Genomic DNA, 27,500 nt, shown 5'->3' on the forward strand with positions numbered 1-27,500 from the left:
ATCATACATATCCAAGTTTACGATATGGACTGAGCTACAGGAAAAAACGTTACCATTATCGCCTATGGGAAAACAATTAAAGATATTGAGCCAGCTGTTTATATCAAAATAACAAGAAACCATATGATACTGGACAAGCATATGAACATTTGACTGGATTATTTTTTTAGATCCTGAACTTCCATTGTTATGACAATATCCTGAGATTTATAATTAAGTAGAAAAAAAAATTTGTTCTTTCATGTTTATTCTTGTGAACAAGAAATATGATGTTAGTATACAACCATTGATTATCCAAAACTTAAATTCACACATTAACTTATAGTTATTAAACATTGATACTATACTATATGATGTTAATACTATTAAAATATCTTTACGTTAAGTACTGTTATGACAACAAATTGACATGAGATTTCAAGGAAAATAGTACATGTATAATAAGATGTTACAACAAATACAATAGTCTACTTCTATCATGATCTTTAACAAATGTGTATGTTAAGAGATTCCATCAAATCAAAAATTAAATATGTGTGGAGAATTTCTTTCAGATTAGATATCTGATACAGATAAATTTTTGGCATACTGTGTAGCGTGTTATTTTCGTGGGTGTAAATTTTCACAATTTTCATATAATAATGTATAAGAAATATTTTGGCAGATTCAAAACTTATATCAATACCTTTGCAAAAACTGGTGTAATTTATTTTGGCAGTTTTGTTCTAAAATAAAATATGAAAATGAGCAAAAAATTTACACTCCGTGAAAATAACCCACTATATGGCATAAATACATGTTTTAAGTTTATAATATCAATATCGTGGAGAAACATACAAATTGTAGATTTATTTTACAAATTATTAAAAAAACCATGATGGTAATTTTAGCATGTGGAAAGTGACAGATCATATACATCCACAGTGTGATTGTGGATGTCCCAAGTTAAAAGATTTCAAACTTATCTAACAAATCAAGGCATCTACAATACTCAACCATGTAAACACTAAAACAGCTGATACAATTTACTTAGTGAAAGTGATCAACCGTAAACTCAAATCTTCAGATATTTTGCAAACTTCTGAAGGAGTACCTAATGCATTGAATGTTGAAAAGTAATATTCCCAGATATAATTTTAATTGATAAGAATATTTCATTTTATATAAAATTAGGAGATGTTGTATGATTGCCAATGAGACAAATAACTAACAAGTCAAAATTACCATGAAGTCTTCTATAAAAGACCCCAATATACTAAATATGATGAAAAAAACAAAAACTTATTGATTGTTAATGTATCTGTTTATCAACAAATCCTATGGTAATCTTAAATATTTGGAAATTTTAAAGCCAATATTGAACAATTTGTGAACAATCTCCTACATTTGTATAACAGACAACATAGATGCTCTCCCCTTTGTTAAAGTGAAACAATAAATAACTTATCACCATCACTTGGAAATAATACAAAAATGTTTATGACTGATTCCACTATCACAGTGAAACAAAAATTACAAATGTCATATTAATACCCATCATGGCCAAACAAGATCTGATCATTTTGATAATTTATTAAAAAAAATTCAGCAAATAATCAACGCCATGAAACTTTTTTGGCCAGTCATACAGGTGTTAACATGTACAAGAGTTTTTATTCTTTGGAAAACTCACTATATCAACAATTTTTAACATTTTAAGTTTTAAATACATCATAATAATGTTACAAAACAATTAAAAAAGAATGGACACAGGTCATTCACATTTACCATGTGGACAGTAAAATGCTTCTTTCCAAAAAATAAGTAACTCAATAAATACATGAATAAATGAAATACATACATTAATAATACTTTAAAAATGTATAAAAATAATAATTAAGGAATAGTAAAACAGGAATGAAATAAATATGCTAAATGAAATATTCCATTCATAACTAGAAACAGTCTATTCAACTTAGAGTATAATGACTGACATTGATGATACAAAAATTAAAAAACATACATAAAATTTTAAAATAAATACTGTAGATTCATTATTATTCGTTGGATACCAATTTTCGTGGAAACAGTTGAACCACAAAATTAAATGTTCAACAAATGACAAATTTTCTCATGGCTTGTATGCAGACTTCGGCAAAACCACGAAATCAAATATCCGTGAACATGCAAGTTTTCCTTAATCCATGAAAATTGGTACCCACGAAAATTAATGAATCCACAGTACTCAATCTTTTGAACGTTATATTATGTTATTAATATGACTAAATACAATTATTTTATACAATGGGTATGCAACCTTAAAAATTAATACCTCTACCTGTAAACAGATTCATTTAAATAAAATCATATTATTGGAATGCTAAAATATGTTGATTAAAAAAAAGTGAAATTATTAAAAAGTGAACATTCATGAGCTGAACATAAATTACAGACATACAGACTAACATTAAAACAGTTAGCACCCTAAAGCACCATTAATTTATACTCTCCTTCCCCATGAACACATTAGCACTAACAAAGGCAAGAACTATTAACAGACTTTTATTATATCAGACAAGAACTATTAACAGCCTGTTGTAATATCAGGCAAGAACTATTAACAGACTGTTATAATATCAGGCAAGAACTATTAACAGACTGTTATAATATCAGGCAAGAACTATTAACAGACTAGACTTATAATATCAGTATAAAGTATGATTTAATACAAATTTATTCAAATTCGTAACAAATCAATGTGACTAGATTTATTTTTTAGATAATAATAATCATTTTAATGGTAAAAAGACATTGCATTCATGTGTTGCCAAACTAGACATTAATAAATATGGAGCATGATTTTAGATTTTTTGCAAATTTCTTCAAATTTGTATAAAAAAAAATGCGACTAGATTAATGATTTGGATAATTATAATAATTTTAATGAAAAAAAGACATTGCATTTATGTGTTGCGAGACTAGATGGTCATATTAAAATATGAAGTGGAATTTTTCTACATTTAAATTTGTAAAATGAAAAAAATATTAAATTAAATAAAATAAATAATTGCATTTATATGTTGCAGAAAAAAACAAAAACATTGTAACTGTATAAATTCTAGGATTGTGTACAGTTAAAGTCCTCACATTTAGAGATGAATTTATAGGAAACAATTCCTTTATACTTTAATTAAACACTTTTTGAAGTTAAAATGTTTGTTTTTTCAAAATTAATCTTATATAACTATAGAACATTTTTTGATTTCACTAGAGTAAATACAAATTGGTTTGCATCTAATATAAATATACATTTTACATTCATGAATACTTTAAAAAAATTATAATGAAATACTAGCAACTGACTAAAATAATGCTGATCCATTAAAGGAAAAAAACCTATCTGTAAAACATTTGAATGTGATATTGCACACACTTTGCACTAATTTCATCAATATAAAATTAAACATTAGCACCTTGAACAATAAAAGAACAATTCGTTATTATAAAAAGTTTTGGCATCATACAATTTCTTGTGTATACATTGTTAAATTCAATAATAAAAGAACTAAGAAACTGTGAATGATTTTGATCTAACGTGAAAATCTAAAACTTACACTTTTTGACAACCCTAAAAGGGATAAAATTAATTGTTTTGTCATTTATCCTACACTGATTTCATAGATAATTCCAGAATTATAAGACAAATCACTAATTTGAAAAAAAAGAAACAGAGCCAAGGTAAAAATAATAAAACCCTTGCTGATATATAAAAATGAAGGTCACAGTCAAATTTAAAGAGTTAAACTTAATGAACAAACCAGTTGCAAGGATACAATTGTATATCAAGATAAATATCATATTAAAAAAATATTTGAGTATTGAAAAGGCAAGATAAAATGGTATAAAATATGAATAATGATATAAACCACTTAACGTGTACATAAAAATCCAAATACAGTAATGGTAGTTCAGTTCAATTGCTTATTCCCCCAAATAATTATAAGCATGATACAATGAGTATTTAACCTCAACATCAGGATGAAGCGGACAATACTATGATACACAATACAATTACTTACAATTTAACAATTTTTAATGAGCATTTTACCATAATTAAAATCTAAGTTTAAAAAGAATAATAAACTAAATAAAAAAACTCCTTACACTCTACAGATTTACACATCTGCAGCATCCTTATATTTCACACTTTTACACACTTACAGCATCCTAACATTCTTCAGAAGTTCACATTTACATTTCTTAATATTGTACACTTTTACACATCTACAACTTCCTTACATTTTGTACATTTACATTCTTAAAATTTTCACAATCTACAACTCAATAACATTCTACACTTTTAACCATCTACAACTCCCTTACATTCAACACTTTTACACATCTACAGCACCCTAACACTCTACAGGTGTACACATCAGCAACTTCTTACACTCTAAAGATTAACACACCCACACACACTTATACGGTTTGTTTACTATGAAGTTCTTCCACGGTTCCTCCCCATTTTAATTTAAATTGATGGTTCCTCCACACAATTTTAGGATCAAAATGTGATCGTAATATTACACCTGGATATGTGACTTCATTGATAATCCAACCGACAAGAAACTCAAACTTAGAAAAGGGTAATGGTCCTCCCTGAAATATACAAAAAATAATGAAGTTAAGTACTACAAAAAGTTTCTATACAAATATCAGCACATTTATAAGGATTCAAGAGAATAAAATGGCTGACTATCATAAAACATTATCTGGTAACAGATATCAGTTTTAACATTACAAATCTGGTTTTTTTTTCTTTATAAATTTTAAAACTATTTTCACTTTAAAAGTGACGTTTTCTCTGACACTTAGTTTAATTTGCAGTTAATGCTTCAACATTTTTTTATCTATAAAAAAATCTGCATGAACATGAAAGACAATAACTTCAAGGAGGTTGTGCATTTCCTGTCTTACTAAATATGCACTGCCCATTTCTAATCCTTTGATTTCTGAAACAATTTTTTTTAATAAAAAACAAACTTATAAAACATTTTAAGTAATCTTATAAAAATTCTTTACCTTACTTCAGTTAGATCTCTTTTAAAACTAAAGGATCCTTTCTTAAACATACCAGAATATAAGTCAGAAAGCATCATCTGTATTTAGCAAAAAATATTACGGTAAACCAATTTTAATTAATTTTGAGATATTAAAACAAAGTCTTACCTCAATAACTCTAATGAGTATATAGTCTAGTAAGAACCAGACAAGACAATGGACTAAGAATACAACAGAGCCAGTAAAGTTAAACAGATAGGACATGGCCCAGGCATTCAGACAGCCTTGTACAATACACTGTGAAAATGGCTCAAAAAATATTGTGGCAGGTGTCATAGATGTCCTAAGTTTACACCATCTGTAAATGAACAATATTTATAGATTACTGTTGATCATCTCAAAGAGATTGATTTGCTCGCTTGAGCCGGTACAGCAATAGAGTTGACCACTGACAATCTGTTTATGGCTATTTTACCTATGATGATGTTGTCAATTTCATGTCAATTTCATTAGCAACGCCACATGCCTCCTTAGTTTCTTGGGATAATTTTCCATCTCAAGCGAGTAGCATGATATAAAAAATTATCACAAAAAGAGATCAAAGAATAAATGCACAAAATAGCAATAATATGTGTTATCCAAGAAAGTAAGAAGTACAATGATTGGTTTCAAAATACCAGAGCTTATAGGCGGAAGGGTTGGCTAGCGATACAACTAGGTTTAACCCACTATTTTTTCTTTATGTCTGTGCCAAGTCAGGAATATGGCAGTTGTTATCAAACAGTTTGTCTATATGTTTGTTGGCTATTGATTTTGTTGCACTTCAGTGTTCCTGTTGTGGCTTTGTTTTCTTCTTATTGTTGATGTGTTTCCCTTTGTTTTAGTTTGTAAACTGGATTTATTTTCTCTAAATGGATATATGACTTTTGAACAGCGGTATAGTACTGTTGCCTTTATTTATAGCATTAAGGGATTACAACAATAAGCCAGGAAAGTAAGAAGTACAATGATTTGTCTTCAAAATAGGCCAGCTCATAGCATAAGAGGTTTCCAACAATAAGCCAAAAGTTACAATGCTAGGTCTTCCAAATATCTCAGCTTAAAGCATTAGAGGTTTATACCAATAAGCAAAAAAAAAAGTTATATAAATGCTAGGTCTTCCAAATATCCCTGCTAATAGCATTAGAGGTTTATAACAATAAGCCAAGAAAATATGAAGTACAATGCTTCGTCTTACAGGTATCCAAGTTAATAGAATTAAAGGTTTACAGCAATTCTACATTACGACACCCAAATAATTCAACTGATTGCTTAGAGGACATTAATTCAACTGATTTCTTAGAGGACATTAATTCAACTGATTTCATTAATTCAACTGATTTCATTAATTCAACTGATTTCTTAGAGGACATTAATTCAACTGATTGCTTAGAGGACATTAATTCAACTGATTTCTTAGAGGACATTAATTCAACTGATTTCTTAGAGGACATTAATTCAACTGATTTCTTAGAGGACATTAACTCAACTGATTTCTTAGAGGACATTAATTCAACTGATTTCTTAGAGGACATTAATTCAACTGATTTCTTAGAGGACATTAATTCAACTGATTTCTTAGAGGACATTAATTCAACTGATTTCTTAGAGGACATTAATTCAACTGATTTCTTAGAGGACATTAATTCAACTGATTTCTTAGAGGACATTACACTTGTTGCTAAGATGACATTACACTTGTTGCTAAGATGACATTACACTTGTTGCTAAGATGACATTACACTTGTTGCTAAGATGACATTACACTTGTTGCTAAGAGGACATTACACTTGTTGCTAAGATGACTTTACACTTGTTGCTAAGATGACAGGTTGTTTGTCTATTGTACTGTATGTTGACCCCTGGGTGTATTTTGTGTGGTATTGAAATACTGTCTTTTATCTAAGAATTGAATGCTTCTGTTTGTAACATCAATGGGGTGTAAAAGCATTGACCGAAGTACACTTTGTATGAAGCTCACAAGCACTTCATTCTTAAAATGTGCGCACAGTCAATGCTTTTACAGCCCTATAAAGTTACAAAAAGAAGCATTCAATACTTATAATTACAATTTTTAGCTAGGATCATGAAAACACGAATTATAAATTTTTTAATTAATTCACCTGTGTACTTTATTGTGGAACCTTGTACATGAGTTATCAAGAATGATGAGTTTTATTGTGTAATGCAATTGCTTAAGGAATAACATGTGATGTGCAGTTAGGCAATCAGAATAACGTATTATTATGAAACATACATCTATTAATGTAAAAAATTATATTGGTTAGGTAAACTTAAAGGGTATATATATTACAACTAACTTCAACATTAGTGTATCCCAAAAAGATATATAGTGTTAAGCAATTATCCTGTATAACAACTAACGGAACAAGACACTGTTGATTCATATATTTTTATGGATTTAAGGAGTATATATGTTTCATGGTTTTGTGAAGTCTGCTTACATTTTGTAGTAAGTTTGGATTTGATTAAATATTTAAATTCAGGATTTATCTATTCCTACAACATTGATATCCCACAAATAATAATGAATCCTTGTTATATCTGACATATTTTGCGAAATATTCTGCTTCTATTGCAAGAGGTGAGAGGGTTTGGTTTTTTTTGCTATATTTTGAAGACCTTTCTGTGACCTTGAGATGAAGAACAGCAAAAAAAGCACTGTCCCTTTCCTTTTTGTATGTTTTTTTAATGTACTGATTTTGTTTCATGGATGGATATGCACATGTTATGTGGAGGAATGTGTATTTACCTGGTCAATCTTTTGTGCAACAGTGGAATAGAGTAAGCCCCTGCATTCTGTTGTGCTGTGTATGAACTAACTCTTAATCTATAACCTCTGTAATAATAAAACAAAAAAACACATAATATAATGACATAGACCAATTGCACAAAAATAAAACCTATATTGAACTCAAATCTTCTTTTGAGCAATAATTAATGACTAATTCATTTATTATATAAATAAAAATACATGTTTAAAAAAGGTTTCCCTTTTAAAGCATAGACAATGTGTTGCTTGTTGTTTTATATGTTAGTTTTTTTCAGAGTCAAATGTTGGTGGTTAGTGTGTATGAATAAACCTATTAACACTTTTGGTATTTAGCTGTATTTCGTCGAATGACCTTATATCACCTCTAAATAACCTTTTGATGTCAAGCAACAATAACTTTTTAGTTGACAAATTTGCATACAAGTGTAAATACGTCTATTATCACTAATATCTGACAGATCATCTGAAAAAAAAAATGGATTTTGAAAATTAAATTCTGGGTATTCTCAAACGAGGGGACAAAAAAGAGGCAGAAGTGATTTCAGAAGAAACTGCCAGACAGCTATCCTTAACAACATCTCTCCTTTACATTATGACTTTTTCCACCTCCAGATTCATAAAAGACTACACCACCTGTAACTATAAACATAATTTACTTCTATATATTTTCTTATCACACTTATAGTACTTACTTGTTTATAAACATTTCAGCTAAGAAGAAGTCTTCTGCTAAATATTGTGAAAAATGTTTGAGACCCCCTACTTCATCAATGATGTTTTTCCTCATTAGACAGGACATTCCAGTAGCACAATTTATGTTGAAGAAATTAGCTGTTAAATACATTTTAGCATGTTGGGTTGCAAAGTAAATCTGAAATGTAGAAATTTAAACAATGAAACTTCATACCACTCTTTCTTTTTCATAAGGAACATACAAATTTCATTATCAACTATTTATCATCTTCTATTATTCATCGATTATTTTGGCAATCTGAGGCAGCCTCCATTTAAGAAGGAAAAAACGCCCATAAGTATGTTTCACAATTAATTAGCACCCAGCTTCAAAAAGAGGCACAATACATATCCAAGTTTATGATATGGACAGAGGAATGGAAAAAAAGACGACCAATGCTGCCTATTGGAAATACAGTGTCGGATCCAGGGGGAGGGTTCAGGGGGTTGGAACCCCCCTTTTTTTGGACGATCAATGCATTTGAATGGGGACATATAGTTGGAACCCCCCTCTGTCCTGGGCTGGGGACCCCCCCCCCTCTTTTTAAAATGGTTGGATCCGCCCCTGAAATGAATTGTCCATGTTGACTCGTCTACCTGTTGATAGTAATACTGCTGTTCTGAATACAAATGTATCTTAAAAACGATGCTCTTAAAAACCTAAATCATATACTGTTAACCAACTTATTTTCGCGAGCAATTTATTTTCGCGAGTAGAAAAATAACGCGAATATAAATCGTCACGAATATGTCAATCTTTGATCTTTCCCTAATAAACTTCATCAAGTAAATCAGATAATCGTGAAATTAAATAGCCGCGAAGTGGTCATGAAAGGGTAAAACGCGAAATAAAGTATCCGCGAAAATAAGTTGGTTAACAGTACTCTTTATTACATGCCCATATTTCCTATTCTGAATCTAATCTGTTTGGAATACCTTTAGGGTTTTCATAATTAAGTCTATCGTAAAGGAAACAATACATTGCAAAATTCTGATTGAAAGCTTACATCACCTTTTAGACCTTAGGCTTTGTGAATGATACTGATCTCTTAAGATTGATATATCTAGGTTGTGATATACATGTTGCCATGTACTGTTTTCTTTATAAATCTTAATAAAATTTTTAAGTCAAGAAAATACCTTTTCCATATGAGAAGAAAATCCTTTCCTTGTGCATGCATAAGGCATTTGATGAACAAGACCAACATTTTCCTTCATATGAAGAACCATATCCATAAGTGCTTCTTCTTTCACTGCAAAAAAGAATAAACATTTATATATATACATTCTTTTAATTTGTTTCTCATTTCTTTGATTAAAAGCTGAAATTTTTTTTTCTTGTACATCATGATAAACTCAGGGAAACCACAGGTCCCATATTACTAAAATGTATGTGTTTAACAACATGTGCTTAGTGTCCCTTTCAGCAATAAATTACATTTTCATTGCCAAATGGAGTAAAAAGTTACATTTTGTAGTTTTATGTGTCCCTGAAATACATTAAATTTCTTCAAGATGTGCAAGTAACTGATATTTGTTTTTTCCCTTTCTGATCATTCTACTTGTATATTAGCAGCTTAGGTGTGATAATTTTGTTGGTAATAAAAAAAAAAATCTTTTTAAATTAAGTAATTTATCGTTGATCAAAATGCCGCCATACTTTTATAATTTGTAATTATCAATGAAAACTCTCACTGTAAAATAATTTACACTACTTTAAATTTCAAGTACAAGTTCTGTGATACATGGTAGGTCAAGATCCTTCCTTTAGAATGCTTAGAGACAATTGATTAAGGTCAAGTAGACTATTACTGTACTACAACATTTCTATTTTGGGAATGTTGAAGGATCTAAAAACGCTATATCTTCATGAATCTCCAAGATTCTTAACACAAGTCAAAATATTCATGGGGTACATGTGATTTTTCACATTGACTGATAAGATGGCTCTAAATTACATTGGACTTGACCTGAACAAGAATGTGTCCATATCACATTATTATTTTCTATGTTCAGTGGACCATGAAATTTGGGTCAGAATGTAATTTGGCTTTAAATGAGAAAGATCATATCAACATGTGTACTAATAAAATTAATGGTACCAATTTTCTTGCACCAGATGCGCATTTCGACAATACATGTCTCTTCAGTGATGCTCGTGGCCAAAATATTTGAAATCCAAAGCTTACATAAAAGATGAACATACTTAAAAGTTTCAAGTTGATTGAATTCGTCAAAAAATACCTTGACCAAAACTTAACTTAAAATGGGACAGACTTGAATTGACAACCAAAGAACAGACAAATGAACGAAAGGACGTACAGACCAAAAAACATAATGATCGTGTCTTGAGTTTGAACCTGTGGTTAAGATAATAATAAATAAACATGACACTATAGTCTTGAGCCTGTTGTTGAGATGAAAATAGACAAATATATTTCAGACATTCAAAATAACACTTACTTTTAATTCCACTATCACTAACCAATATCATATCATATTTAGCAGCCTCATAACCAATGGCCATGTTGTTTACTTTTGGATTAGGTCCAACATGTTTTCCTCCTAAAAGATAAGATAGAGAATATGTAGCTTTGTTTGAACAAATATTGCTTTGAGCCAATCCTTTGAGTTATGGAAATATGCTTGTAATAGTAAGATTAGAACTGTTTTATCTATAAGCTGTATAATTCTGAATACTGAAACTGAAAATGTCAATGTTTGGCTTGTACTGAGCCTAGTTTCACAATCTTGAAATACTGCTTAAAGTAATTATCATTATTTTGTATTGATACATCATCTTCTTACTTCAAATCATAGAGATGATATTTTATAACTTTGATTGATTTTTAGACTGTTCAGTCCATTTTCAACTTTTTTCTTTCAAAGTGGTATAAAATGTTATTAAAAAGAATTCTTTGGAGGAAGGGGAAGCAAGTTATAGCTAGTATACTTCATTTTAACTCTCTAATAAACATGTTGAGATTGATCTCTGATGAAACAGATGCAATAATACGGATTTGATACATTAATGTGTTATTACTTAGATGTTCCTTCAACCTGATTAATCTCAAAATACTTATCTTCTCATTCTAATTAATAACATTTCAATCTTATCAATAATTATATAGCTTTTTCATATAGATTTTCATAAAACAGGATCCATCTGTCTGTTTGAACATTAGTTAATTGCATCCCTGCTCAGTAATAAAATATATTACATTGACAGTCGGCTAGATCAATATCCGGCACGATTTTTTCTTTTGTAGAAAACCTCTCTTCGCTTCCATCGTCTGAAGTCAAATTCAAATTATCTTCTTCTATCATATATATAATTATGGGTATTACTTTTTCAGTTATTTAGAAAATTTGCAGACTAAGACTTATCATAGGCATGACGTATCTGTCAAAACAAAATGAAGAAGACCGCAAAAAATGTTTCCTAATATTTCAATACAACATAATTCCCAAATGTGCAAGTTAGTAAATACAATTTTGTTATTTATCAATACACTGTAATGGGTTAAAGCTGCATCTTCTCTTTCCATGTGTCATAGGTTAACTCAAAGTAGACTGTAGATATATGCTGAGAAATAAATATTTATAGATCAGATGAAACAGATTAGGAAAGTTTGGAATCCCATTTTCCTCCCATAAATGTACCATTGAAATGGGAAATGCTAGTTTCCAACTGGCAGTTTTCTCTTGTGTCAGTTTTAACATTGCTCTCATTGCATAAGTATTTCTCATGTCCAGATATTATAGAACAATTGTAATGGACACTGACAACAATACTATATCCTAATAAGCTAGTTGAGTCAAATCTACACAGTTTGTATGTATTTGCTGGTCTGACAAATTAAGAGAGTTGTGGTACAAACCTATAAATATTTTACTGTCCACATCAGGATATTTCTGTACAAGACTCTGGACAACCATAATTGCTGAATCCATTTCATCTTGGATGCAAAACATTAACTCATACTGCAAAGAAAATAATAAATGTTTACAGTGACATACTTTATATATATTCTCTAAGTATTGCTTCATTTTAGCTGTAAACAGAAAAAAATTGTCATGTTTTTATCAATGGGAAAATTAAGACTGGAAACGTCTTAAAAAAAACTTATTTTTTTTCAAATTTAAAAAGCATTTATAGTAAGCAGCATATCCTGAAATCACAATTAGTAGTCTTGCATTTGTGTCTATTTTTTCCATAATTTCAATAAGTTCATATACATTTGTTTTGACCGACATGACTGAAGTTCAAGTGGACTTAGAACTGAAGATTTTCTATATTTGTTAAGTTTTAAGCTCAGAGGTAACTGTAAATTATTTTTAAAAACTTAAATATTGTGGTTTTAATTGTATAAAGAGGTGCTTAAATGTCATACTAAATTCTATGAGTTGTCTGTTTTGAGTTATTCAGTTGATAATATATGGAGGATTTCAGCGAAAAGGTCAACATCTCTCATGGGCTGAAATCACCATTAATCAGGAAAGTCAATAGGTCTGACCTGACAACATAAGAGAGGCAGAAGATTTATGTCCAGAATGGCAGAAAGTTATGTTTTTAACCATTTACAGTACAAGAACAATATATTACAGGGGTGGATACAGCCATTTGAAAAAGGGGGGTTCCCAACCCAGAGTAAAGGGGGTTTCAACTATATGCTCCCATTCAAATGCATTTATCGGACAAAAAAAGGGGGGTCCAACCCCCTGAACACCCCCCCCCTTTTGAATCCGCCAATGTATTAAAAGGTAGCAGAATCAAAGCTCCTTGCGACAGACACCAAACTCCATTTTACCTTTAACAAAAATGTACATAACTTGTTTCAAGTGAAAGATATTTTTATATGACAAACAAACAAACAACTGAAACATATGCATTGTGAAAGACAAGTTAAAGAATTGCAAAGAACATCATCTTCATGATTCATGAACTATGAAATAAATCACTTTTTAGCACTGAAATGTAACACAATTTAAACTGCATTGTGCTTGTAAAATTTTGCATATACATGTGTACAAGTGTATGCATGTATATTTATGAACATTTCAGGATAAAAATACTTTTTTTCAAATGACTACAATACTTATCAAATCAAAGCAAGATCTTTCTTTTTTTTCAAATCATTCATTTCCTTTATACTTCTTACTCATGCGTTTATATTACAAAGCATTTTTCTTTAAGAAAAAAAAGCATTTCTTATGTAGCATAATTTGATCAAAAAGGAAAAGCAAGTAGATATAATTAATAATTCAATGACAATAGAAATTGTGTGACTTCAGTCATTGATCTTTATATAAGAACCACTTTGGTACTATGGGTGTTTACTTTTTATTACTTTGTCTTCCAGAGGCAAATAAGGTTATCTTCTTGTAGAAATAACACACCAGGCAGTTCTGCCAATGAGGTGTAAATTTATAAAATTAGCATACTTAAAATCTGTGAAAAACTTTTTTGTAGTAATTGAATAACACATAAGGCAGTTCTGCCAATGAGGTGTAAATTTATAAAATTAGCATACTTATAATCTGTGAAAAACTTTTTTTGTAGTAAGTGAATAAGTATTTAATGTGTGAGTTTATGAAAAAGTAAACATCCTGTATTATGCTAGGTCATTTGGTCACTTCCTTAACTCCTTAAATCCTCTTAAAGGGAATATCTAGATTATTTGTGGATAATTTTTCAATGACTTCCTGGATGATCATACATACGTATAGCAGAAAATGTTTTACATCCTAAAATTAACTCTGATACAAATTAATTTCAAGTATCTTTGGGTTGGATTGTTTCTGTTGACTTGTTTATTAAAGGCTGTTCTTCTATACATACACATTTGATGTGAACACTGATATTAATTTTATACATAATATTTTTTCAATTGATCTGTATTTCATAAAGTACTAAGTTTTGGTCAACAAGGGGGAGGGGTTAGGAGGGGGTCTGATCCAGAAATCCCAGGCTTAAAACATGAAATGCTGAGATCCCAAATATTTTTTTTAAAAATCCTGACATCCCGAAATTCAAAAAAAGAATTCCTCGATCCCAAAATCTGGAGCTTAAAACCATCTGATCCTGGAGTCCTGATAAAGGTCCTATCACCCTTCTAAGCTTGGTAATTTTATATTTCTAAGCTTGACTAAAGTTGACTAAAGACTAAAATAAGGATATATAGATCCTCTTCACTTTTCTTGATCTGTTACATTGTTGGATTGCTGTTTCATAAACAGATGAGGTCAACACCATTTCATTGATATTTAATAAAGACATTGCAAATGAATTAAAGACAACCTAGGAGTAAATTATTAGAAGACTTGTGTATTGATTACTGCAGTGTACCACATCTGATAAGTAATTACTGTTCATAATAGTTCCCACAGGGACAAAAACCATTGTACAAATGTTGTTTTCCTTATTAGCATCAGCTGCTCTGCAGAGAAATGTATATTTCTTAATTCTTCGATTGCATGAATGTCAAACATGGTTTTTAGCATGAATGCTCTACCAACTAATGTGTTTTGTAACTGTCTGTTGTAGTGAGTGGATCATAGCTAGTATACTATAAAAAAACAAAGATAGAACCTGACTCCAAATTATGACATTCTTAACTTATAAGACAAGTGCTCTAGTAATTGATTAAATTGTCCTTGAATATGCATGCAATATTTGCAACTAGTTAAACAAAAATACAAACAACAATTCAATCATAAATCTGAAGGAACCATGACAGTCTTCACAACGAACTTTTAGATCTACAGGCCAGATGCTCAATTTTTGAAAATTTAAAGTTAGATTCTGTTGGCCTGTAGATATGATTTTTACAGGCCGAGAGCAATTTTACTAGCCTGGGCTGCCACTCAGCGTGAAGACTGAGGTCCATGTACCTTTATAAATTAGCAAATCAAATGAAAACTGTATGTGTATATATATATCAGGAATTAATCATTCTAATATGACGTGCTTCTTTCGCTTTGTAACCAACACCGTGTGAAAATTCTCGATATATCTATACTTAGCGCAGACTCAGAAATATACATAATAATGGATGTTACAATATACCTCCCACGTAAATCCACATGTAATTGAACCTATTTGCAAACGCATTGCCGATTTTATTGTATTAGAAATTATAATAAAACAAAAGACAAAAGAATTTTTATTCTTATTCGGATGCATAATAAAAAGAACTAGATTTGCCATTGCAAGCAATAGCGGAGGATGTCACCCCGTTCTAGACTTTGTCACAGTAGCAGCAACCAGTTTGAGTGTACCAAAGTCACATGGCACGTATAGTATACATGCCTTTGACCCCCCCCCCCCCCCCCCCCCCCCCCTTTCTCTTCTCGTAGACTAAGAGTGATGTCTATATATAGTTGGGGAACTCTTTAAAATCTTAAATTAGACACACGCGCGAAGAAGAAAGGTGGTGTCACGTGATACTGAAGTATATTATCGTGGAGTTAGTACATTACTATTCTTTTTAGAGGGGACCTTGGACAGACAACATGTGTATATATTGACGGAGCGGCATACTAACTGTTCATTTTATTCTTCAATATCTCGCGTATCACACGATACATGTATTTTATCTTGTACAATTTAATTACACGCTTATCGATTGATTTCAGCTTATGTGTATATTTTTGCAGGTGTTCAATTAACGGATGTGTACTTTAATGCAAGTGCAGAAATGTCAATTATGTGTACTCTTCGTGTTTCTCTCTCTCTCAGTGGCGATTTTCGCACTTAAGCACGATTTTCGTATAGAATAGAAGCACTTTGAATTATGTATTAGTTTTCTTCTAGCATATTCTAGAAGACGTTTTGCACATAGTCTTAATCACAGAATTTTGTCTCAAATTTTCGAGTTTTTTTTTGTTTTTTTTTGTTTTTTTTTAGCTGTTTCCATGGCAACGGCGGCCATTTTGAAAATTTCAAAGACAGATGACAATACAATATAATTTTAACGGGAATGAGGTTAAAATCTGTACAAAAATGTTACTTTGACGTTTTTTACCATATGGGTCCAATGTGCACTTTAAGCATTATCTCCATGGTAACAGCAGCTATCTTAAAAATTCCAACGGCAATGAATTCTACAGTTTATACTACTGTTTTCTACTTCGGTTTTTTTGGTCGTATCTGTAGCGGTTTATTTTCTATGAATTAATTAAGGATTTATTTTCGTTTTTTTCATGTTTGGACGGTTTCCATGACAACGGTAGCCATTTTGAAAGTTCTCAAGATGGATGTCACGCCTTCTATCGATTAGTTATTAGTTCTGAAAGTTTTATGTAATTTGGACCATTTTTCGGTTTTTTACATTTTTGCCGTTTCCATGGAAACGGCGTCCATCTTGAACCATTCCATGCTTCCTGCAACTTTGCACATGGGGACTGTCATTATGGTGCAATTTTATAAATACATGTCAAGGCATCTCCGAGAAATCGGCTGGACAAAAAGTGTGGAAGAAAAAATTCGTAGAATAACAATATATCCCCCCTTTTTCAAAGGGGTGACATAATTAGTATACTTCAACTTGTGTTTATTTCCTAAATATAGTAACACAGCTATATTTTGTGCAATGTCAATTTCATCATGGAACATCGTGTCTCCACAGACAGGGGTTCATTAAGGGATGGAAATAAGCTTGATATTTATGTTACGATTTTAAAAGCTATCAATCATATACTAACTTAAGTTGTAGTATAAAAATATATATTGTTTTGTAACCATCGTATAATATTGTATTAAAATGGAATTCTGAGGTAGATTTTGTTTTATTTTCTATTATATTGCATGATTCGCATATTAACTGATTTCATGGAGTCAACATGGCAGCTCCTTCGTTACGAAATGTCAATTTTGGTTTTGACGGTAGCTTACGAGAAAACATGTAAATTAAAAATCGTGAATATTGGGTTTTAGAATTAAACATATTTTTTCTAGCGGTTATAAACGAAATAATCAATGCAAGCTAAAGATTTCTGAGAATATTTGAGCTTTATCTAACAAGGAGTAAAAAAGAACAGCTACACACACGGCTTCAGTATTTGAGTGAACTTTAATATTTGTCCTATTAGAATCGAAATAATTCATAGAAGCCATAGATTTGTTGTAAATTTACACATGGCCTGGGCCGTGATATTCGTTAATTTTATCCCTCGCTAACGCTCAGGATAAAATTCGAATATCACGGCCCAGGCCATGTGTAAATTTCCAACAAATCTATGGCTTCCATGAATTATTTCTTAATTATCTCATCAATTATCAGCTTCATTTCCAATGGAAAATGGCTTCCCAATTTCAGTTTGAGAACTCCAAACAAACAATTATAATTATAAACAAGAGACATTACTTGTAGTAGCCTTTTTAGTGATTTGAAGTGTTCTATTTAATCCTTTATTTTGCATATAATATTGAGTGACATGTATCTTCAGGCAAAATGTTTTCAGCAGATGTGACGAGAGGAAATCAACACAGTCGTGTATTTCACACTTTACGTGTAGTACCTTTAACCTTTGTGACTGTTAAAGTCGAGTTTGTGAGTCCAAGGAACCCCCCCTCGGAAATTCCTGGCTACGGGCCTGAATATGCATTATGGTAAATGGAAACAGTTCCATTGTTTAGATTACGTTTTCAGTAAAACATGCTTTATGTTGCTCTGAACTGGTAACCTCTTTGGAGATTAATGGTGAGCCTTAAAATACTATTGGTTGATTGTTTGTTTAACATCCAGTGGCAAATGTTTCATGTCCCTAATATACTAAATGTGATTCAGTGATTGCAAGAACACCACTTTTGCTATACTGGACTTGCTGGTTTGCTGTCTCATATAAAAACTTTTTGTGTAGAAATTCCATTAAGGAACATTCTAGTACTTGTAAACATCTTTATATGAATTCAAAAGGTGACTGATCTACTATGTATAAACACCTCAGAGAGGGGGCTTTATTGGGACTCTGGGATGGGGTCTTTTTAAGCTCAAGATTTCAGGATTGACACTTTCAGTTTTTTTTTTTTTAAATTTAAATTTCGGCACCTCAGGATTTCGTATTTTTAAGCCACAGGATTTCAGGATCTGGTGTTTTTGATCTGGATCAAGACCCCTCCTATCCCCCCTCAAAAAGAGAAACTGAAGAAGCCAATGAATGAGTTGTCAGAAAATAGTGTTATCAGTATACAATGTACAATCATTTATAACTGCTTTATTCATTGAAAAAATAATACCTCTTCAAGTGATACATGTGATAATTGGAAATTAATGTCTATGTTGAGGTTTCAACAGTTATATCTAAATCATTGCAAAAACATTTAAATTTCTCAAGCATTTACAATTTGAACAGTTTCCAAAATTTTGTTTGCAATAAAATCATCACTATATGAACAATGTGCCACAAGCAAGAATTATTCAATTCAGGAGTTTCTCACTTTCTGTATCAGACACAAGCTTAGCATGCCTATAGCTACTTCACCAATAAACAATAAATATACAGATATCCCACATGGGTGCTCCCATCTGTTTTATAATTCCTGGTAATCATTATTATGCAACTGTAAAGACTCTGCAGTATTTTGTAGACAGATAACAAACAAGAGGCCTATATGAGTTTCTAAACCCAATTTGGCAAATATTGAAGTTTCAAAGAAAACCAATGCATTTTAATTTAAAATTTTACAAGGCAGACTAAGCGAAATGTAAAGACAACTAATGCATTTATAGTCTTTGGGCTAATTTTTGTATTTTTTAAATAATCACTGAACCATGAAGGTCATTGGAAAGGTGGGCCCTGTCTAGTGGACAAGTTGACCTTGCAATAATTCTATATAACAAATATAGTTATCAATTCTCTATACAAGTAACAATAGTCAATTCAAGCTGATACTAATAAGTTTATCTAACAAAAATGGCAATAGATACTATAACAATGTAAATGAAATGGTAAAAAAATCAAAATATAGATTAACATGCACTCTGTACAATAACATGTAGCTTAACGTTTTATTTTCTCAAGGTTGTTTGGTATATAGACACATTAACATTATGTTATGACAGTATGTGTAACATGTTGACAGATAGGGGTGAAAGATGACCGAACTGTGTGTCATTTTATTATTATTTATACACAGATTAATATGGTTATCCCAATTACCTCAATTTTCACATGTTCTACATTCTGTACATAGTTTGTGTCCTGTATCAATTAATCATTTCATTTTAACAGCTTACATGTATAAAGTAGATTGTGAAAGCAAGAAAAATATCAGGGCAATGTTGTCAACTTATGATCACTGCAAGAGTTCAACATTTCTTCCCATAAATACATGTACATGTATGATGTGCATGTATATTTGTACATGTATAGAATAGCTTGTGAAAAAAAAAAATATAAGGGTAATGTTGTCAACTTATGATAACTGCAAAAGTTCAACATTTTTCTTTCCATAAATACATGTACATGTATATTTGTACATGTATAGAATAGCTTGTGGAAAAAAAATCAGGGCAATGTTGTCAACTTAAGATAACTGCAAGAGTTCAACATTTCTTCCCATAAATACATGTACATGTATATTTGTACATGTAAAGAATAGCTTGTGAAAACAAAAAAAATATTAGGGTAATGTTGTTTACTTATATAACTACAGGAGTTCAACTTTTCATACAAAAACATGCAATAATATTGTATTTCATTTCATCTGTTTAAATGTGTGAAGAAGATTGTGAAAACAAGAAAATATCTCAGCAAGGTTGTCTTCTTATCAAAACTACAGGAGTTCCACTTTTCTTTCCATAAATCCATATACATGAGTAAAGCAGATTGCAAAAACAAGAAAATATAAGAATACATGTACATGTATGTAAACACAATCATATTGATTTTGTGTGATAAGCTCTCCAGGAGCCCAAAGTTAATGGATAAAACATATTATATCCTTTTATCTTATCTTATCATTAGAAAAAATTTTGCTAGGTCTTGGTCAGTTTATATCATAATGAAATATAATACTTCCATCATAACACTGTCCAAGTTTATAAAAAATTATACTGAGTATTCACTAATAACAAAAGGCTAGGTAAAAATGAACAATGTAAGGTGTAAATTCGGCTTCTTTGAATGAGGTGTGGAAGTATCTGACATAACAGGGAATCATTAAATCAAATCAGACAAATATAGGTGATATACATCTGTTCCTCATTATAGCACATTACTTTTAATCATCTTCACTCCAAAGATCCACCACACATGATGATACATCACGATATAACGGTTTACGTCAAAAATATTATAATTATATTAAGTTTGAAGTTCTGTTGTTTGATTTTGTTTTTGAGCATGTGTTGTCTTCTCCAGTTCTACTTATATAAGAAATATCAAACCTGCTGTTAATATCCATTAACATTTTCTACTTCAAGAGACAATAATGTCATAGCATTCTAAGAATTTTCTTTATTTCTAAACTTGATGGCTTCATGCTTTAGATATTAGTCAAAGTTGCTTTAAAATAGACTGCATGTCCCTTGATTTTTATCATTCCAAACAGAATAACAGTATGATATTTATAGCACTGATTCAATCTCAACAGATATACCATGTGCGTACAAAATGTTGGCAAATGCTTCATTTAAAACTGTTCCAAGTAAGCATATTGTTATACATGTACAACCGTAGAACTTTCTCAGATATTGATGCTTTGTATCTGTAAAACCTCTTATACATGTACAGTAAAACCTTAAAAATTCAATTCTTATGAATTAAGGTTAAAGGTTACATTGTATGTAAACTATCATGGTTAAAATACCCTAAGGAGAAAACCAAGTTCTACAAATACAACATATTCTATCAAAAAAATTGATGAGTGAAGAAAATGTACTTTAAATAACTCGAAAATGTTAATTCAAAAATTTTGGATGTCATAATGTGAAGTGATGGTTAATTGATATTAATAGTGTTGTTAACCTAGCTTGAGGTTATCTTGTTCATCACAGCTGACCTAACTAAATTCCATTACTACTCATGTGCAAACACACAACACAGTATGTAGTAATTAACATGACAGCCATTCACACATCCTGATGGTAATCAAAACCAAACTTACATAACGTGTTTCAATTACGAATGTCATACAAATTAATTTTTAAGTGGTATAGGCCTATAAATAACTTCCATGATCCTAGTATGGATTAATAAGTTTTCATAAGTACAATTTTCAAATTTTCATATTATTAAATTATCAAACTAAATGTGGATCCAAGAGCAGCCCCCCCCCCCTTTTTGTGGAAAAAATAGTTGATTGTGTAGGGAATCATTAAAGCATGAATGGAGCAGGGTCCCCCCTTATAAAAAGTACTGGATTTGTGACTGTTCTTATAAATACGTATTCATGTACACGTATAAAATTTCTTAACATTATACATATAAAGTAATAATAAAATATCTTGCATCTGTAGTGCTTGGGCATTTCAATCAATTATCAGATATTATGAGAGCAGCACAAATTCAATCAATTTGAAATTTCAGTGTTTGTCTCTTCATACAAATCAAATATATCTTTTATCTTAATGTAATTGTGTATTGTCATACATTTTATAAATACAACTAAATAAAAGAAATATAAAAACTGATATCTTGTTTCAAGGGTCAGGAAATGGTCATATTTTCCGATCACTTTAAATTCATTCTCCCTCATTCATTTCATTTATACATTTAAAAAGTAAAAACACAAAAATACGGAACTCCGAGGAAAGTTTAAAAAGGAAAGTCCCAAATCAAATGGCAAAATTAAAATTTCAAACACATCAAAGGAATGGATAACAAAGTTCTGTCATATTCCTGACTTGGTACAGGTTATAACTTACACTGTAAGGTTCTCCCTAGAAATTTTGGATAGCATCCCATTTGGCATTAGAAAAAAACTACTATTTTTTCAATGTCATTGTCACCTGTCTGAACAAAGTTGCTAGCCCTAATAAAATTAAACTAGTCTTGGGCAACAGACTAGTGGCTAATGGTGCAAAATGCACTATTTCAGTCTTACTCTTAAGGCTTACATGTACACATGTATATATTTCTGTAATTGAAACAGGAAAAGGATCCAATTATTTATTTGATTATCTTGAATATTGTAAACATACTAGATTATTAGCATTGTTATAGGTCTTCTCCATTGTTGGATACATTCCTAACAACAATAATCTGAATGTACAATAAAACTTGGAAGATCAATGGTTAAGTCTACATGAATATGCATGGCTTGGGTCCAAAAGGCTTAGCCTTAGGAGCAAAATCAATTTTAGTGCAATTATGCAAAATGGTATCAATTGATGAAGTAATAGACTGAAATGGTGCTATACAAACTTTTGCACTATCATTATGCTAAGTCCATCAGGAAAAACATAATAAATTTCCGTTAAAAAAATTGTGCCAAGAGCTGAGAAAATGTCAAATTGACACTCTATAATAAATTAAAGTATTACCAGCAGTGGCAGATCCAGGGGGGAGGGTTCAGGGGGTTGTAATTTCACTTGTAAACCCCTTTTTTGGGATGATCAATGCATTTGAATTAGGACATGTACATTTTTGTACATGTACATGTAGTTGGAACCCCCCTTAATCACTCCTAAGTTGGGGACCTCCTTTAAAATTTGCTGGATCCGCCCCTGAACAGGCCTAAAAAAAAAGCTTTGCATCTTCTTACCTGTGGGTATTTTATGCTGAAGAATGTCTCTAAATTTTCATAAAGATGAGGGTCAACTCCAACAACTGGTTTTAAAATCGTTACTCCAGGGAGCTCTTCTAAAGGTATAACAGGTGTTAATTTTCTGCTTAACTTCCATTTCCTAAAGTTCAAATAAATACATTTTTGAAATTATGCATTATTATATATTGTTATTTCCCTATCACAAGCATGACAAGTGTACATTGTACCTTCTATAAATTTGCTTCATGTGCAGGGTTCAGTTGTGGACTTATTTGTTTTGTCTGCTTTAATACCGTTTATAAAAGTTATAAAATGAAAGCATAATGCATACTGATACCCTTTAACTAATTTCTCAAATCAGTTTCTATTCAAGAATGTAAGGAATATTTAGCAAGTTTAGCATGGCATTGTCATGATTGTGTGATGTTTAATCATGTTTTATCTACATCTGAATAAAATTTTCTAATGAAAAGTTAAGCACACAGAAATATGTATTGGTGCAATATGTTTTTTCTTGAAGTGTTTCACTTATTGTCACTCTCAGGACCTTTCATAGTCCTCTTTTCAGTTTTGGTTCTGCTCATTGTTATACAGTTACCTATATGTATTACTACACATCCTTGAACTTTGATCAAAAAGTTGAGCGATTAGTATTGGTTATCATGTGGTACCACAGTCCCTTATTCCTTTATCAGTACAATATTATTTCCACAAACTTGTACATGTACATGTAGATGGATCTACATGTATTTTTTTTACTTTATAAAAATTTTATAGGGAGTTAAGGCCATATATTATATATGTATATAATATATGGTCACAGCAAAGCATCATTGTCTTTTTCTTGTGTTCAAAATTTGATTTTATAACTTACAAACCATTTCCATTTTTTTAAAATTTTATTCTTGACTAATCTCTGCCACTGGTTAATCATTGTTAACTGTATGTGATAAATGATCATGTTGTGATAAACAAACAATTGTATGTATTTCATTATGATGACTGTACTTATCAAATTTACAGGTATTCTTTGATGGTACATTGACCTCTATGTACAAGTATGAATACATGATAAATTGGATTGAAATGACTGGGATAATTATCATGTTTATCTCATTATCTTTTTTTTACAAACATTTTAATTTTTAATATTATGAATAACTTATCAGCACTGCTATCATCATGATCATTAGGGAATTGTGATTAAGTCCCCAAGGAATAAATATTACTTCTAGTTTATTCTGCACAAAGAGGATCACCAAGATGCTTGCTGAACATTAAAATAGTGCAGGGATACAGGCGATCCCCTGTAATTTGAAAATGAAGTCTTAAACAATGTTAAAGTCGGGTATACATGTTACTGACAATTTCATCTTTAAAGGACTTCAACTAAAAAGCAGTGTACATTTAAATTTTATTGCATGACATTTAGACAAAAAAATACAAAATAAATGAAAATTGGATTGATCTCTGAACTCCCTACAGTAAAGAATTGGTTGAGATGGTTGGACTTAGGTAATGTTGTAATTATGGTGATTTCATTACTTATGTTACAGGTTTCTGATACATTGTACATGTGTGTATCACCCTAGTTAGTGGTTAGGCCATTAGTAGGGACAAAAATGGTTAATCTCATGCAAAACCTTAAATTGTTTGGTTTTCTTGAAATTTTGTAAACATATTTAACCCTTTCCTCCATAATGACGCTTTTTGACGCCACCCCCTTTACTCCATAATGACGCCTTGTGACGCCTGTGTAGGACCTCAGTTGAAACACTTTGACTACAAAATGTCTGCATCAGACTTATGTATCCAATATGAAAAGGATATTCATGAGAATATCTGATTTGAATTTCATTGATGAAATGTTCATTTTCACAGAGCATTAATACTTTAAACCTGATGATTTTTTTTTATTGAAAAAATCCTATGCGAATCAAGTATGTAAGAAAAAAAAATCCATGGAGGAAAGGGTTAATTAAGATGATCACTTACACTGTTTGTGTATTTAAAGACTGATTAATTAAAGAACCATTAAAGTTCGAAGCATTTAGAAAATGTTATATTTTTCTGAGTATCCAATTGACAGACCAGAGACATTAATATTGTAGATTGTACATTGACAATACATGTACATTTCTTGACAGATATATCATACAGTTATGTTGAATACATTACAACATGATAAAGCAGCACGTGATAATCTATGCTTGTTTGTTTAAAAAATATATGTTTTTTTTTTTATATTAAATCTACTTTAGTTTTAACCATTTATTCATATAAAGAAGAAGGATGGGTCTACTGCCCAACCCATCAATAATCATTGAATCATGGAAAATATTATGCTTCGCAGCTAAAGTATTAAAATTAGATGATATTTATAACTTACCCATACACAATAGCTAAAATATGTAACAAGAAATTAAAACACCATACTGCAAATAAAAGTATAGCTAGTCCTAAAAGAGTGTAATCCAAACTTTCCATTTCATGTCTGTATTTCGCGTTTTTCCTCACCAGCCGGTCATCATACTCCCATAATACAACAATCGAGGTGGGCGTGACACTACTTCCGTTATCAATGTTTTCAATCGGTATCTATTTTCCTGTATCGTAAAACGTTTGAATGACTAGGTGATTCAGTCAAGAAGATGGTGATTCATGCATGTCAAGTAGGCGTGACTTAGGGCATTTAATTAAATGTGGCAAATTTAAATTAATTTAGATAGCAAACAATACAAAACAACGATCATTGTTATCAATTAAAGACTCCCCGAAAGGCAGAGTAAATCCAATGTTAATTCAATCTGGATGCAGGGGCATGAAATCAGACTATGAAAACAATTTGCGACATATATAATAGAATAATGATAAAAGATCACAAACCGTTTGAATTTCTCAAATTTCCAAAACAAAAACAAAAAAAATATTCAATCTCCATCCAGAGACCTGTAGGCCTATATGACTCTATCCCATCCAAAAATTTGGTAAGAGTCTCGTATCTTTTCGCAAAAAAAAAGTTTCTATAGTTTTAAACAAAAAATGATCATAAATGAATTAAATCCTGTAAAAATTGATAGTGCACCACCTCTGACAGTGCACCACTCATAGATATATTTCAAAACCATCATCACGCTATAAAAGAACAGAATTGTATTTCATCGACATTTGTAACTGGTTTTAGTTAAATAACCTTTACTGGCCAGAATGAAATGTGATGATGTATGTTTTTACAAACTATATATATACTTAAATTTTAGCATGGTTCGAAATAAAATCATTTACAATATACTAATTAAGATTTAACATTCATAATTTAGACGAAACTGTTTGGAAATATTTTTCTATAGAATATCATCTGATTTTGACACTTTTTTCTTTTCTCCTTTTCAAAATACATATTACACTGCTAGATTAAAAGAAAGAATAATGAAATTCCAAACTGAAAATTTAGAAAATTGTAGCCGTATTAAAAACCAGAAACTTTAAAACCAGAAACATAAAAAAAGCGGCCATGTTCTAGAAATAGGTTTCAGCTTCATAATGATATCAAATATTTTTTGTCCTTTTCCTGCCGGGTAGAAAAGAAAGCAATCAAAACATTTCTTGTTTTGTTTTGTATAATCTGGATGAAACTCTCGCGACAGACGTGGTCGATTTTATAAAAAAAAATTATATCGCACACATGTTGAAAGGGTATTGAAATGATATCTAAGGTGTTCCTTTGTTAATACGCGGAAGAGAAGTTTCTACTTGTCTTGGTTTTTATCCTCCTTTGCATCTTCTCAAGAAAGATGACCCTGTAAAGTTAAGTTGGACGATAAAACTAACAGGGAATTGACCTCGGTAATGATTATTTGTATGATTTATCATACTTCCGACCGAAACAGATATAATTTTGGCTATCGGCAGTAGTCCTTATTGTCTTTGAGCAATTCCTCTTTTGGTACAATGTATCAAGGAATGGAACATGTATAACGGAGGTCAATTTCTTGTTTAATTTATCGGTCAATTAAATTCACAGGAGCCTCGGTACTTTGTATCTTCTGTATCGATGTTAGTTGTTTTTGTGTTTTGTGCCTATCTGATTAGTCATTTCATTTACATTTTGTTATATCATATATGTCGTGCCGTTTCACCACGGCACCATCAAGAAATTCCTTGGTACCATGCAGGTTAGGC

The 27,500-nt window shown here is 30.9% G+C and overlaps 1 protein-coding gene across 1 annotated transcript; it reads right to left on the reverse strand.

Moving 5' to 3' along the window:
• Positions 1-230: 230 nt before the first annotated feature.
• On the reverse strand, positions 231-25,927 carry LOC134722444 (ceramide glucosyltransferase-like). Its single transcript, XM_063586068.1, has 9 exons — positions 25,708-25,927; positions 23,316-23,457; positions 12,487-12,589; positions 11,069-11,170; positions 9,746-9,858; positions 8,566-8,744; positions 7,853-7,939; positions 5,209-5,398; positions 231-4,638 (listed from the first exon to the last, which is right to left on the reverse strand). The coding sequence occupies exons 1-9, from the start codon at positions 25,803-25,805 to the stop codon at positions 4,459-4,461; spliced, it is 1,194 nt and encodes a 397-aa protein (XP_063442138.1). The 5' UTR covers positions 25,806-25,927; the 3' UTR covers positions 231-4,458.
• Between the last annotated feature and the right edge of the window lie 1,573 nt (positions 25,928-27,500).

Source organism: Mytilus trossulus, chromosome 1 (genome assembly GCF_036588685.1).
Source record: "Mytilus trossulus isolate FHL-02 chromosome 1, PNRI_Mtr1.1.1.hap1, whole genome shotgun sequence".
Lineage (NCBI taxonomy): Eukaryota > Metazoa > Mollusca > Bivalvia > Mytilida > Mytilidae > Mytilus > Mytilus trossulus.

What these genes read in the sequence shown, in the direction of transcription:
- LOC134722444 (XM_063586068.1), bottom strand. Translation starts at nt 25,805, where the DNA reads ATGGAAAGTTTGGATTACACTCTTTTAGGACTAGCTATACTTTTATTT. An exon ending in TCAGCATAAAATACCCACAG is followed by an intron (nt 12,590 to 23,315) that starts GTAAGAAGATGC and finishes TTTTCTTTGCAG; the next exon opens with TATGAGTTAATGTTTTGCAT. An exon ending in TAGTGATAGTGGAATTAAAA is followed by an intron (nt 9,859 to 11,068) that starts GTAAGTGTTATT and finishes TCTTTTTTGCAG; the next exon opens with TGAAAGAAGAAGCACTTATG.